The sequence below is a fragment of the Nipponia nippon genome, unplaced genomic scaffold (assembly GCF_047370975.1).
Source record: "Nipponia nippon isolate SJK-2023a ecotype South Korea unplaced genomic scaffold, ASM4737097v1 scaffold_4, whole genome shotgun sequence".
In the NCBI taxonomy this organism is placed as follows: domain Eukaryota; kingdom Metazoa; phylum Chordata; class Aves; order Pelecaniformes; family Threskiornithidae; genus Nipponia; species Nipponia nippon.
Window position 1 is genome coordinate 8,586,251 of NW_028262358.1, and position 15,437 is coordinate 8,601,687.

General features: G+C 39.9%; 1 protein-coding gene across 3 annotated transcripts in view; it reads left to right on the top strand.

Moving 5' to 3' along the window:
- MACROD2 (mono-ADP ribosylhydrolase 2) overlaps positions 1-15,437 on the top strand; it is an 893,688-nt gene that overhangs the window by 835,031 nt on the left and 43,220 nt on the right. For all 3 annotated transcript variants that reach the window (XM_087774714.1, XM_087774715.1, XM_087774713.1), the window contains exons 12-13: positions 2,595-2,657; positions 6,071-6,139. In XM_087774714.1, the coding sequence (XP_087630840.1) occupies positions 2,595-2,657; positions 6,071-6,139 (132 nt within the window). The remainder of the gene's footprint in view (positions 1-2,594; positions 2,658-6,070; positions 6,140-15,437) is intronic.

The window sequence follows — 15,437 nt, forward strand, 5'->3', positions numbered from 1 at the left end:
GGTCACAGTACAAGAGGTGAAGCTTCTGCTTAAAGTCTTTCACATCTTTCTTTCTAGAGGAACAAAATGAAGTGTTAGGTGGAAAACATGTTGATAATCCAACATGTAGTGCTGTAATTATCGTTCTATTATGCCAGTTTTAAACAGTGAATCTCCAGTGAAATAATAGACTTAGGGTTAACAAAACGTACTGACGAATATATGCTTTATCTGATAATCTGATGAACCAGATGATCATTTAAACTTTCTTTTGTACTTTAAGTTTGCTCTAAGTAAGTTCTAAGTAAGCTCTTTAACAAGAGACGTAGTTCCTTGGCAATAAACATAAATGAATCCTTGAAATACCTGGTTTTAGCCAAATAACTCCTGGTTGTAGTCATACTTGTTATAATGGATGTAGAAACAAGTATCATCCGGAAATGTAGTTTTACATTGTGAATGCAGTAAGGTAATTGCTGAAATGATTTTCAGTGATATAGCGGTAGTTACCATTTATGCCTGACCTGCTTTTTCTGAATGTAAAGTCTTTCTGTGCAAAGCGAAACATGTTGCACTTGGCCATAATTAAATCCTTTAGGCTTTGGCACTGCTTGTTTCGCAGTGATGCAATATTCTCTTTGGATCTGACCTAACGGTAAAGATTTTTCAAGTGTCGCCGCACTGTTGTGTTACAGGATTGTCTTGAACATACTGTTCCTTTCCACAGCTCCTGAGCTAGGTGACTTTATCCCTTTGAAACACCCTGGTGATGCAAGCGGTTTTTTTCCTTATTTATTAATTGCTTGCTGCAAAGCTTGCAAAGTCGCAAGCCCATGTTTTACAAGAAAAGGGGAGGGGGAGAGAAAAGTTTATCTTCTAGTACAGCTAACTTTCTATTTTGTGTGCAGTCCTCCTATTGTGTGTGGACAGGCATAACGCTGGTTTTGAAAAGAATACTTTTTGATTTCAAGCGGAGCAAGGAAAAACCCAGCTGGTTTTATCAAGCCATTTTGGTCATCCATGTAATGCAATTTTTCACAGGTTAGAGCTCACTAATGTGCTAAGAAATCGCTATAGCTCGTCATCCATTAAGGCTGGTTAAAATCCGTACAAAGAGTTACCAAGCAGGCAGGAGGCCCGAGTCCCCGCTGATGGCCATCAGCCGCTACCTGCCCACCTCTCCCCTCTCAGGTGGGCTGTCAAACTCCTGCTCCATCTCCTCTGCTCCTGAGAGCAGCTCTGTGCAGGGTCAGCCTGGAAATACTTCTCCGCTAGTCCCATCTGCTGGATGCCAGGATGTATTGCCTGCTGGAAAGAGGGAGAGCGTCATACCTCAGCCTTTAAATATTAGCTGAATGCAGCGTGCCACCAGATGTACGTTTGCTTCTGAAAAACATGCGCTCTCTCTGTTTTTCTTCCATCCACCTAATTGCATTTGGGCTACTGCTGTTCTCTTCAACAGACTCCAGCGTTAAGTAAAAGCAAGGTGGTGGCGCAAGGAACTTTAACCGTGTTGCTTTAGAGAAGCTGTAATCAAAAAAACCCAGGAGCCAGAAAAGATCACAGCAAAAAATATGTGTATCATTATCAAGCCATTTACAGGCCAGGGAGTGAATTTCCTTTCTCCCAGTATATATGCTCAGCAGTCAGTTTTTCAAATGCCTCATTAAGGCTGGTACTCAGCTGTTCTCGTCATCTATCTCGCCATGCTGGAAAAGAGGGAGTGTAGCCATCGCATCTGATCCAGCATGCTGCACTGCAGCCTCTAATATTATGATGAAGCTAAAAGAGCCTTCTTCATCATTGAAAATACAGACTTCCTGATATATTTCTAATCAGGCCAAGCAAAGGTTAAGAGAGCTTGATCTCGTGTCCATAGACGTTCCCCAGGGTATTACTTTTCTCAGTGGTAATTCACTGTTTGGTACCTGCCTTCCGAAAGGGAGCTGGAGGGAAGAAAATGGATAATGAATGCGAATGCAAAGTAGTGGAGAAAACTGGGAATGAATGTGAATGTAAAAAGGGGAAAAATGCATTCAATCCTAGCAATCTTACTTTGGTTTATTTTGCTCTCCTCTTTGCAGTTGTTTATGATGCATTTTTATATTTTATGCTAAGTGGCGTTGTGCCTTTTGCTTTAAAGTAAAATTTGGGCGATTCTCCCCCTCCTGTTCTTACCTTCCATGAGCATTGAAGTAGGTTCTGCAAGTCGGGAACACAGCCACTTCAAGGATCTTGTGGAAATGTTACTGGAGGAAAATAATCCTAGAAAAAAATACATAGACTAAGATCAAGCGACAATTTCATCTATTGCAGACAGTGTTTAGGGAAACATAGCTTTATTTGGCATACAGATATTTCCAGTGTGCCTACTGAGATAAAATCTTTAATCTACCCCCCCCTTCCTCAGCTTGAGATGTGAAAATGTGACTGTTTTAAATGTAACTGGTTATGTTTGCAGTTTTTTTCAGTTTACTTTTATATCTCTCCCCTTTTATCATGGTGCCTTGCTGTAAATTAGCAGTTTGTGCTGAATTGGTTACAATTAATATTGCTGCTGCTGTTACCAATAAAAAGATATATCATAAATAATTTTTATGTGTTTTCCTCGATAGGTGGTAGCGGCACAGAGGAGAAGCAAAACACCGAAGAAGCTGAGGCCCAGAGCCGAGAAGCAGGTTTGTACCCAGTTCCTTAAAGGACTTTCTTAGGTTTTATCCACATTGGTGAACAATAACCTTAGTCAATGCTATTGACAGGGAATGTTTGTACATTTTCACCAGATTAGCTCAGGTCTTGAGCAATTCTCCCATTAGAGACCGCACCTCCATTCATTATGAATGAATGTATTGCAGTGCAGGAATGCAGACGCCCCTCTTCAGCTTACCAGCTCTACATTCGCCCTTTAAGGTGGACTACCTCTAGCTAGTCCTCTAACTAGAAAGAAATAATTTTCCCTCTGTCTACAACAGAGTAGCCCTCTGCATAGAATAGAGATAGGGGAAAAGGAAATTTGGAGGAGAAGGAAGCAGACTTCTTTTGATGAAAACTCTACTTCTGAAGATTTTAAAGGGTATTTTCAAGTTTTAATAAATTGTCTACACAAGTCTCAGGGGTTATGAAGACTTAAATCAGTACACAAAGATATTCCATATATGGCGAATGAATGTCAGAGTTCACAAGCAGTGGGCTTTGCAGATGGCATGCTTATAAATTATAGCGAGTTCAATATTTTAAAATACAATGTCACTGTGTTCACAATAGATTTTCTATTATTTTTTTGTGTTTATGGTTGTATTTTTCATCCTACCCAACTCTGTTCAATGCAAAAGATAACTAGAATTAATCAGTTATCAAAAGAGCTGAAGAGACACTCACAATGTCTGTAAATCCGCTTGTTTCTTAAGGATTTCTTTTAGCGTAGTATTACATGTAAAACAATGCTTTTCTTGTTTGGTTGTTTTTTTTCTCATTGTAGTGCAGGATGTTGCCTACACACACTTAATCCAGAGAGTGTGAAACAGTTTTCGTCAGAACTTTTTTTTTTTTTTTTTTTTTTTAAATCAGAATTGAAGATTGAGCTGAAAAAGGCCAGCCAGTAAATGCAGCAAAAAAATTTAGAAGGCCTAGATTCTTGACTTATCTGGTTTGCTTAACGCATGGTGGCTGTTTCCACATGCGGAATTCATTTGATGAGGGTCCTTCTTTTTGTCCTATGCACTGGGCACTGTGTATGTGGAAGTGCAGCATTTCTCCCTGCACTCCACAGGTCAGTCTTCTGCAACTGGGTGTTAACAGCTGATGCTGTCCGCAAGTGCTTGAAGTCCTTCTATGTTTCATGTCCTTTTTATCACCTCTTCTTCATGTCCTCGCACAGGGCAAGCAGTGGGAAAGTAAAGCTATAGGCACGCAATATTACAGAATAAAAAAGATTCCCATGGACCTCAGCAAACTAGACCTAGGCCCTTTATCCTCCCCAAGATAAGCATGCAGTGCTATTTTGTAAATGCTGGAGGACAACCATGTTTCCTTTCCTGGGTTTTTCACTTTTATGCTAGTCATATTTTAAACAGGCGAAAGGGAGAAGGGAGGAGTGAGTTGCTCTGTCTGAATCAAGACTCTGTTTTGAATCTCTGATAAGGCAGGGGCATATCTTTGCCTAAGCAATCTTGAGCTTTTACCCGTACCAAGTACTGCTTGGCTGCTAGCTCACCTAAGAGCTAGTACTGCTAGGAGCTCCTAGCTCCAGCTGCAGAGGTTCCTGTTAAACCTGGTTAATACTACTGTCTACAGATGCCAAATACAGCCCGTTGTACTTGTCAGCCATATTCGTTCTGATGGGGTGCGTATTTCCCTGGTATTTTGATTCGCAAAACAGCTCAATTGAATGAGGTACTTTTCATTTTTCCCAAGAGAATTAAGGAATAGGTACCTCTCTAAATTATTACTTTGCTACTGGAGGCGTCTTAAATGCATTGCGTTTTTCCCAAAACCGTCATTATGACTTGTTACGTTACGAGCTGTCAGAGCTGGTTTATCAGAGCCATGATGTACATTCTTTTGCTATCTCATATTGGTAGTCATGTTTTGTTACTCTCATGAAGAGTGTCAAAGAAAAGATCCAGACATTTTAGGTCCCAGATCCAGAAAATGTCATATTTTAGGAACGTGTTTTAGGTACATGCCTAAAGATAGCATTGTGCCTACGCGTAGTCCATGAATCACCTCCTTGGCCACAGGCACACAGTGTTACAAGAAAAAAATATTTGGCTTAACGTTTATCCCTACTGGTTCACATGGTGACAAGAACAGAGAGGTATACAATTACCTTGAGTTAGTTACATTCAGTTAATGAGTTGGTGCTGCTTTCCACTCTACTCATTGCAGAGGCAAAACATCATCAGGAACTTTTAGATTGCTGCTTCTGTGTCCTTTCTTGGCAGTAGGAAATGAGCGGATTTTCTAAGATATGCAGTTGTGTGCCTAAAAGAGTTTCTAATCTGTATGAATGATCACTGTAAGGAGCAATCCCATCAAATGTTAAAGTTCTTATTTGTATTTTCTAAACCAAAAGGCATAACCTTCATCTGAGTGGGACAAATTGCAAATCATATACTTTGATATTGTGAAAGAAAATGTAGGAGAACAAATAGACACTGTATTACCCAGTCCATTACATAAAGATTTATATATTCTTGTTATACAGTAGTGAAAAAAACAGTTATAGTGTATAAAGACTGGCCTGAAATTTTTCAGCTATTACTGTGTGGTTTTTTTAAAGTCTGGCCTCCAGTCTATCATCAGTGAACTTCACAGTTAACATGTGGGAAAACAAAATGGCAGGTGGTTCAGAGCTCTTGTTTCAAGGTACTTAAAAATACTCGATGACTATATTAGGAAGAAAATTTTGTGAGAATCATCAGAGGCAAGTCTTTTGAAAGAAATGAAAGGCTAGAAATGAAAAAAAAAGGCTTAGAAAGGTTTTAGAACTGTAAAAATTTCCAAGAAAAAGCAACAGTGAAAGTTGAAAAATTCTATTAAATTCAGGTACTAGTTTTATCTATTAGCTATGATGGTTTTACCTGCATGCTCTACTGTTAAAAAACTCCAACCCACAGATTTTCAGGGACTTGCTAAATTTCAGGCCTGATTCATGAAAGCTTCTATTTTCAGGAAAGCATTTGCATGTAATCATTTTGATTCCAATGGGATTCATGGACATGATTAAAGATAAGAATGGCTTAATTGTTTTTTCTCAAAATAGATGGATTAAATTAAAAAAGGAATCTCGGAGCAAATAGCAACACCAGCCTACCCATGAAACTGATAGCTGTGCCTCTCTCTGTATTATGATAAATTGAAATATGGAGTTTATCTGGCAGTATTGTAATGTAAGTTTACCCCTGGCTTAGGGAAGACAATCAGACCAGTAATGGCCGGCAAATGCAACGTGAATGGATGGAAGCCCAGTAAATCAAATTCAGGTCTAGTATCTCGCCTCAATAAGACGTAACACTTTTTTTTCAGTAAAGTGGTTCATCAGTTTGCTATCTCATGAATAACTTCTCTTTCATTTCCTTGGTTCTTATAGATGAGATGAAACCTTCAGCTGTAGCCAGCCTATCATCATCAGAAGAAACAGAGCTGAGTGAGGATAAAGGTACAGATTGTAAATTGTATTTCAAAATATCCAGTCCCAAGAGGACATTTCGTAAAGCCTTATTTTCCTTTGTCTGGAAATTGCCAAAATCACAGTTAAACAATACAGAAATACATAAATGCTTGGATTTTCATTTACAAAAGTCTTTGTAATGAAGTACTCGGCACCAGCTGTTGTGCTGGTAGGAGAGATACCGTGAATTCCTAAGTCCCCTTGTTACAGAGGTAGTACTAAAATATCATACATGACATACCAGAAATAAGCCCAAAGCTTGGGCTCGCTGGGGTGACTCACAGGCGTAAAGTTAAGCATGCGCATCTATCTCGGCAATATTAGCTCCCTATTCGGTGCTCTCCTGATGGGGAAAAAGAAAAACACAATAGCTATAAACACATCAAGAGGAGACAGGAGGAGATGAAGTCATAATTGGGAGGGAGAAAGTAATGTTTATCTTGTGCAGACTGTGCTGGGCACTCAGATCATTTAGTTTGTGATAAATATTTAAAAGTGTCATAGGGCCAAATGACAGGGAGTTTAGGAAACAAGAAAGAGAGATGATCTAATTTAAATGTTTCAAGCTGAGATTTTTCCTGTGGAGTTGTTGGTTTACAGATAGGAACCAGTGCACAGACGTACTGTTTTTGATACTCTTATGATATCACACTATTAATTGCTTATGCCGGTCTATGGTTTTTGGCATTTTTGTAGGGGTACGTCAGGAAAAAGCCTGGGTGATTTATAAAATGTTCGCTACTGGTAATTCAAAACAGGAGTTATGCTATCTATAATAAATACAGTCCATCAGTACAGCCTTCAAGAAAGACTAATAGAAAATTTTAATGCATTTTACTGAGATAACATAATTATTAACATCCATTAACTTATTTATTTTAAAAGATTTAATGTTTAATTCAGTGTCGCTGCTTGACTCTCTTCTCATTTTTCTAGATAAGTGTGACGGGGTGTGAGATCTTGCCCTTTTCTTCCAAAGACACATGCTAGAGAGCCCACATACTTACCTGATTATGAGTTCAAAGCCTTGTGCAGGTTGATTTAAGTGCTCTCTTAACTGATTGATTGATCCTGCAGGGAAAAAAAGCCGCAAACCCTTGTCAGAGCACTGGCTTTTGCTTTTGATATCTTCACAGATTAAGGTCGTGGCAAAGCTAGTGGAAGGCAAAACAGTGATAGATTCAGGCTCAGTGTAGCTGGTGATTGCCTGTCATTCATTTCTCTTTTTTTGCTGACATTTGGCCTGTTTATGTATACTGTATCTATAAAATCCCCCATCAAATGTGTTTTTTATGTTTCGTAATGTGAGGGTCACAGTGAAGCTTTGGGTTTGGAATTTTTTTTTGCTGTCTGTAGTCTTGCTGAAGATCCCAATGCTTTGGCATTGCTTTGAGTGCTCGTTCCTGACTATGAAGCCAGTGTCTTCTGATGTGCTTTTCAGTGACCATCTCAATGTGTAACCACTCCATCTTTTTGACCCATTGTATTAGCTGTCTTCTCTCGGGAAAGTAGCCATCTTGGTGCTATATGTCTCACTTTTCCTGTAATATACTAAGAGTATAGTGTTTTCCCCTCTTCTCTTGAGAGGTTGACAGAAGAGATAGTGCCCCGAGGAATCCAAAGGGTAGTTTCTCTTTGATGTCCTACCTCTCCTCAAAAGTAAGACAAAAAGCATCTGGTGGGGAAAAAGGAGCGAGACAAACTCTCCTCTGTATATTTTGTTTGTAAAGTCATACAACTAGAAAAAAGAAGCGGTGGGGGAAAGAACATGTTTTGGGATTTGCTTGCTCGTTTTTTAAATGTAACCAAGAATTTTGAACGATGAGGCTGCCGTGTCCACCAGGCCGTGGTTTTAATCCTTATTTCCATTAGTAGATTTTCAACTTTTCAGATCTTAGGTTTTGAGTTGTTTTAAAATGAATACTAATGTTACAAAAAACTTGCTACCGCTTGGGAAATGGCACTTTTACAAAACCCTGGCATTTGTGAAAACACCTGCTGCTCCCGAAATAAATTTCAGCCTTCAAATTGTTTGCCCACTGAGTTAACACAGCTAAAACCTGCCAGGTTCTGGAACATGCTCATTTCTGTAGTTTATCTTCTACTAAATGAACTGGATGTAAAGCATTTAAAGAAATTATGTTTTTCCACTCATTCCACCTAATTACTGTGAAAAGGAGATTTGTGGCAAATAAGTCTAGGCTGCATAGTCCCAAAATGCGTAGTTTAAACCACTCGGAATAGGTTTCCAAGCCTACTATGGAAGTATAGCAGTCTTTCAAATGTCAGTTCTGGTGAGTGCACCAAAACAAGTATTTTGACTCCAATTAGAGTTGACTAGTAGTTTTTCTGCTTATTTTTTCTCATATTTCTGGGATTAGAATATAGCAAACACATTGAAATAGTTATTTATTGTTCTAAAACATGGTGATATTCAACCCAGAGCACATGCATCTCTGCTACCATGAAGTTCTAGTATTTTTGTCTTACCTGAGTCGTCTTTATCAGGTTTTTTTTAAAGAAAAAGGGGAAGGATGGGAACATGAAAGGGGATGTTTTGTGATAAGTGCATGGAACAGTGCAGGAATCATGTTTTGAGGGGCTCCGGTTAAAATGAAAACCTACTATGAGATGACAAATCCCGTATTAATGTGAAAGTGTATCTCTTCTGTTATTCACAATAGAAGAGACACTGTCCAGCAAAAAGGTCCACATGGGCCCAGTTTGCATGTGGCCTTTGAGCAGACTGGATTTTTCCTGTCCTCAGGAAAAAAAAAAAAGCAGAGCAGTCATATTCCAAGAATATCAAGATGTTTGATGTTATGCTGGGGAGGTATCCTCTTATTCCAGTCTGTGCCAAGTTTCTATTTCCACTGTCTGGAAATACCGCAAAGAAATGTTGCAATTTTACCCCTGAAAACTTGCATGCATAACTATTAGCTCTTGGGGGGAGAGCTGACATCTCTAGGCAGCACCTGCGTAGAGCTTCATTACTGTGCATATGGAAGTAGATCCTTTATACACGGCGTATTTCAAGTTAGAGATGCTTCTCTTTATGAAGTGTAAGGGCAGAACAAAGTGATTAAAGTCATTAATGTTTATGCAGTAGATAAAACACATATCAGGCTGCACTCAGTCTAGTATGCCTGTCCATAGAAGATTGTGCTGGGACTACAGACTCATTTTAAATGGACCGTATTGTAGGTAGCTGTGGACTGGTTTGAACCTGTGATTTTCTTTTTTTTTTTTAAAAAGAGTATGTGTGCGTGCACATGCGTGTGTGTGTGTGAGAGAGTGTTCTGCATCTTCATCTCAGTTACCTGTCCTACCAATTACTATTTAACCTGGTTTAATGATAGGGCTTTCTGGTAGAAAAATGAAAAAAGGACCTGGATTTAGTACAGGTGAAGAATGAACTCCCCATTATGCAATCATGGCAAAGTTTCTGTGCACAATACGCTGATTTTAATTCATTAGCACTTAATAAGAACTGAATTTTCATTTGAAGGTCAACTAAATTAAATCATATGCTAATTAATTTAAAAAATAAAGTAGCGATTAATTATTTCCAGGTGTTCACCAAAGTCTGTGCTCCTGTGGAAGTGCCATTTTAAGCAAGTAACTATTTTTCTACATGGAGTCAGATTCAGTCAGCTGGAGGGTTTATGTTGTCAGAAACAGAACTACGTATATGCCTTGGCTAGGGGTTAGCCCTAAAAACTCACTTTGTGCAACCCAGAAGCCTGTAAGTATCCTGCCTGTAAAACATAATAGATATAAAATTCCTGTTTGGCCAGCTGTAGTTCTCACCATGGAAAAATCTTGATGTCCTAAAGACATAAATGATTGAGAAGGGATAAACTGAAAGATAGAGCATTTCAAATGCAGGGGAGCTGTGCGAATTGACGTAAATTAGACATTGATAAGTGGGTGAAAAAGATTGACTGAAACGCTAATATGTTCAAAAAGAGGTGTTTAAAATCAGGTCTTAAGTATATATTAAGACATCTAAATGAATGACCTGATTTTCAGAATTGCTGAGCACTCAGCAGCTACCAATGAAATGTTTTTACTTCACCCTTGGGCTATGATTAGACCTGGAAAATTTCAGCCTGAAAAATTTCAATTATAGGTAACTGAAAAAGAACCTTTTTAATGGAGGAGTTTCAACACCCCCAACCGTAGCTGTGGCTCTGCATGCCAGCTAGAGTGATAACATTTTTCTCACCCTTGGTTAGAAGTATTTCTATGAAAGCAAATTGGCTAACACAAGCTAAATGGTGTGGTTTGGTTTTTTTTTAAACCAGGTATATAACCATCACCATCCAACCAAGCGCCTGTTCTCCTAACACCCTCCATAATGGTCACTTTGAGCTGTACATAATGCGGGTTATTTGCTTTTCCTTTCAGTCTGACCTATCTGTAGCATTGCGCATCCAGACGGGGTCCAGACCGTAAACTACTCAAGAGGTATTTCTGCTCTACCCTTCGCCAGTACAGGCAGCCGCAACAGCTGACACTAATCTACTTAGCTGGTTTATTTAGATCCTACTTATTTTTAAGTATTAGCTGACCTGGAGCTATCCAGCTGCGCTCCCGTCAGTCCGATGCGAGCACCCACTCCTTCCATCTCTCCCCCTCAACCCTTACCTTCAGCCGTGCGGCATCTTCTTCTGGGAAGGGTTTAGCCGAGGCAGCCAGGTTTTTCTCAGCTTTTTCCTTTCCCAGTGCCCTGTATAACAGGCCCTGCCCCTGCCGGCAGCAGCAGGATGCCCAGGGTTATCATACCAGCTGCACCTGAAATTTCTCATGTGGACAGAAGGCGAGGTTAGACGAGATGCCCTTCTGTCAGCTCAAAGCACGAGCGGGTGGGAGCATTACCCGGTGGACCCCACCTGCGGAGATGAACAGCCTGGTCTATTACCCGAACACTTGCAAAAATACCTCTACAGGTTGTTGCACCTAAAAAGGTCTGTTTTACCAAGCCGTATAAACTTGGTCTCCAATAAATCTAATCTGTCATAAAGATAGATTAAAATGAAATCTTGGTGGATATAAAAATAACATTTTAAAGTCAAAGCTCAAGAATCTCTCCCTAACTTCTCATAAATCACCATTTTATAGTACTTCATTTTAACACATTTTCCTCGGTTTATGAGGCAAAAGAATACCCTAATCATGTGGCAGCCTCCGTGCACACCATTACCTGTAATTTTAGACGCCTGCTTGATTTCTTTCACTCTGGAAATATTCCAGCCATTTTTCACAGTATCATGCTTAAAAAATAAAATGCACTGAACCTGTTTCTTTCATAATGACCAGCTTTTTCCCTCTTTAATCTTCTTACAGTTCCCTAAAACATGGTGATTTATCTATGCTGTATGCAGGACCCAGGTGTGTTGCACATTAGAAACGACTCAGTAAATAAGCCATACAGAGAGTAGCTGGGGAAGTGAATTTTAAAAGATCATTAAAACCACTTAACATTCAGATCTTACCATTTCTCCTCTTCCTTAGCATTTGCAAAATTTTGTCTGAGCAGCGTTGCTTTGTACAGTCAAAAAAAAAAAAAAAAAAGAATGGCATGGAAAAGTATGGGGGTTTATGCAGTATTCAGACAAAATAGTGTCTGATTATTGGCAGGAAGGGTAGGATTGATAGTTCATTGCAAGCTAGATGGTTTTCTTGGAGCTGAATTCAACATACAGTTGATATATTGGAACAGTGAATATACTTGGGGAGTATTCTGATCGGCTTACTTAAAGTCCAGATGTTTTCTTCACGGGTTGTTAAAGGTTGGGGGTAATTCCCAGGTGCATTCAACCCCGCAGCCCCATGAGACAGTTGTTTCAATACAATGGAGGGGTGCAGAGCCAAGTGCTCCTGACGTGGACACTGTCACCGCAGCCACCAAATAAAAGCAGGTTTGAAGGAACTGAGGGATGCTCAGACTTCAATGAGCACTTCAATGCTTGATGTGCGGTAGATAGAAGTGGCCTATCTTTGGTTCATTTATGTCATTAAATGTCATCTTTGGTTCATTCGTGTGTGATCAATGATGACATTAGGAACTGTGCTCCAGTTTGGTGTCAGAAACACTGATTATTTTGAGTCCTGCCTGGAGGAATGTTAACCCTTGCAGTCCCAATTTGTGGTTACCCAAGGTAAATAGTGCTCAGCATGTGTTATCAAAAAACTAAGCATACTGTGCTATGAAATAATATCCTGACTTGGATTCTCCAGTACGACTTAACAGATAAGTAGTAGGAAAAGACGAACACTGCTTTATGCCATTTAAAAAATCACAGTTAGTTCCGTAGCCAATTAGGGATGAACAAAGGCTTTAGGGATGGCCAGAGCTTTTGTAGACCCTGGAATCGTTTAGGGCTATGATACTGGCTTATGCCCAGTTGCATAAGGCTCTAAAGGGCTAAGCGAGCACAGAGGGCCAGCTAAGGCCAAGGAATACCACTACCCTACTGAAAACTTGCACACAGAAAGCAGTGCATCATCAGCGTTTCTGGGATTTCCACCACTGCTTGCCAGCTGAAATGGAGGTGGCACGCTTGCCTCATATCCAATTTCAGAACAGCTTTTATTGACCGGTGCATTTGGTCTTATGCTTTTACTCTTGCTTGGCTCAGATTTTCTTCATAAATCTGGATTTATTCCTTTGCTTTATTTTATTCTTGTTAATCCTAAAAGTAAATCTGTCTTTGGACCTTTTGGCTTGAATATTTGATCTAATATTTGCGTTTGAAAAGAAGAAATCTTTGGTATGGTCTTGACCTCAAAGATTTTGAAACTCAGCATCTGCATACGAATGCCACAGCTGATTTCAACTGCTGAAATAAGAGCCGTGAACTCTTACAACTAGGCAGTAACTCCTGTCCATGTTCTACTCTTTTCAGAAACACTCTTTACAAAAAATAACTTGTGCAAAATTATCATTGTATGTTGCCTGCGATAATTTGGATTCCTGTGCCATTTTTAAATTGCTTTCTTGAACCCTGGAACAATTAGAAAACTGTTTATGACCAAAATGAAAGTTTAACACAAATTTACAATCCCATAAGAATAAACTGTGCAGAGCCAGCTACGGGAATGTGTGAAGATGTGCCAAATAGCATAGGTGGTCTCCAGCTGTGGTGCCTAACGCTGGCGCTCAGCGCAGCTGTGGGGTCAAACTGCCAGCTGTGCCAAAGGGTGGGAGTAGCAACAACTCCCCACACTGTGCAATAACCGTAGTTTGCCATAAGCTACATGATGCTCCACAACAAACTGCAGCGTGATGGGGCGCATACATCAGCCGAGCACGGGGCTCCTTAAACTCCATTTGTTGTTATTGACCAAAGCACATAATTGCTCCTCTGATGCTGGGGATTGATTTTTGCATGAAATTGGAGTCATTCCTCATTCTAGGAGAAAAGGTGGCACCTGTGAACTGAGATTAAAGGCACAGGTCTGGGAGTATGAAGTACTGTGCAATAGGCGTAGGATAAGATAGCTCTAAGGGCCTGGTGGGACAGAGCCGCGTGCATCTCTCCTGCCCGTAGCAGGTAATATCACACTTTATCATCACTTTGGGCTGTTTGAAGGGCTGCGTTCAGGCCCTGGCTGCACGGTACTTAAGGCACAGGACTTCTGATTCCAGCTTTGTCAGTACAGTTCCTTTTACAAACATGCAACTAAACCACACCGGAAAAGTTTATGTTAATTTAAGGTACGGTGGTACAAATCTTGGCTTGTTTGATATCCTGAAAGCTTTGTCAAAAACTTCAGCAAAGCCAGAATTTCACTCAATGGGTTTAAAGTTTGCTTGAAAAATTCCCTACAGATTTTCAGTGCCATTCCCATTTATACCAAGAGGTCCTTCAGCTCGCTTTTTGATTAAGCTTGGAATTTGATGAAATTCTAATTTATATTTGCTCTGATTCGGGCTGATAGGGTAATCCCTTGCAACTCATAGCATAATGTGGCATCCTAGTATGAAAGCCCAGCACAGTGGTCCAGCTGATAGCAGTGAGTAGTATTTTAAGTCCACAGTAGGGTGAAAAAAAGTGCAGCAAGGACAAATTTTAGCAGATTTTACATCAGTGAGATATTCTGCTTTCAAACTTGGATTTATAAGCTTATTGTCATGCCATGAAAGAAGTAGGAAGCTGTGCAGGTAATTAAATATTTGCCTTGGGGGATTATTTGCAGTTAATTAAAGCCACACACTTTCAGTGTATACCTTTTCTACAGATTATTAAGTTTGGATCAGATGTTAACAACCCAGCTTTCTCACTTATCCATTAGAGATTATTCTTGGCAAGTTTCAGGAACAGGGTTTTACAGGGGCATCGTTTGGTATATTGTAAGATTTGCTCTGCTATATTGTAGAAAGGGACCTTCTAGAGGTAGAGCCGTAACAAGACTGTCATAGCGTAATTTATTATCATGCACCATAGATCTTTTGGCACACACTGTTACTTAAGTTTTCCATCCAGCAGCATTTTAGAAAGCGTTTCACTCTGGAACACAAACAGTGATTATCTGTTACCGTTGTTTTGACCTCAAGCGTACTTACCCCTGTAGTTTGCAGAAATGTCCAGTTAGATCAGCGGTGTTTTTTAACAAGGCTCAAAGGCAGCTCTTTATCCACTGAAAGCTGTGTCCTATGCAGATGAGCAGACTTAAACCGGGTGGCTGCGTTGCTGTGATTTCCCCACGCGAAAACTAAGGAGTGGCTGTTGTCAGAAAACGTCGTTCAACACAACAAAATAATGCCCTGTGTTTATGAAGACTGCAGATGGCACAGCGATTGGACTTACGTCATGTAATTTAAACCTCACTGTGCCACTGGTTCAGGCTACGGCTTTGGGCAGTTCATTTTGCTGGTCTCCCCCAAAAGGTAAAGCATGGCCACGATAATGACCTTGGGAGTTCTGTCATCAAGTGAAATGAGGCTAGGATTTGCACTGGGATTTATAGGACTTAACGTTTGTCAAGCTTGTGGAAGTCCAACCATGACAAGTACTGGCGTTGTTCTAAATAAATAAGAAATCACTTTATTTATCAAGTAGGTGCTTTGTGCTGTTTCCTATAGCTTTGTGCCACTCCGTTCATTAGAAATAAAATTCTCAGTAGCACTGTTGCTTATTCTTACGCGCCCTTTCTTGCCAGCTCCTTGTTTAAGGTTTGTACTGCAGGCAAAAAACTGCTCAGTAAGTGTACAGATTTTGAAATCAATTTGAATAATTGAAACCCATGAGTATACTTTTGTAGTATATATGTCTGTAGT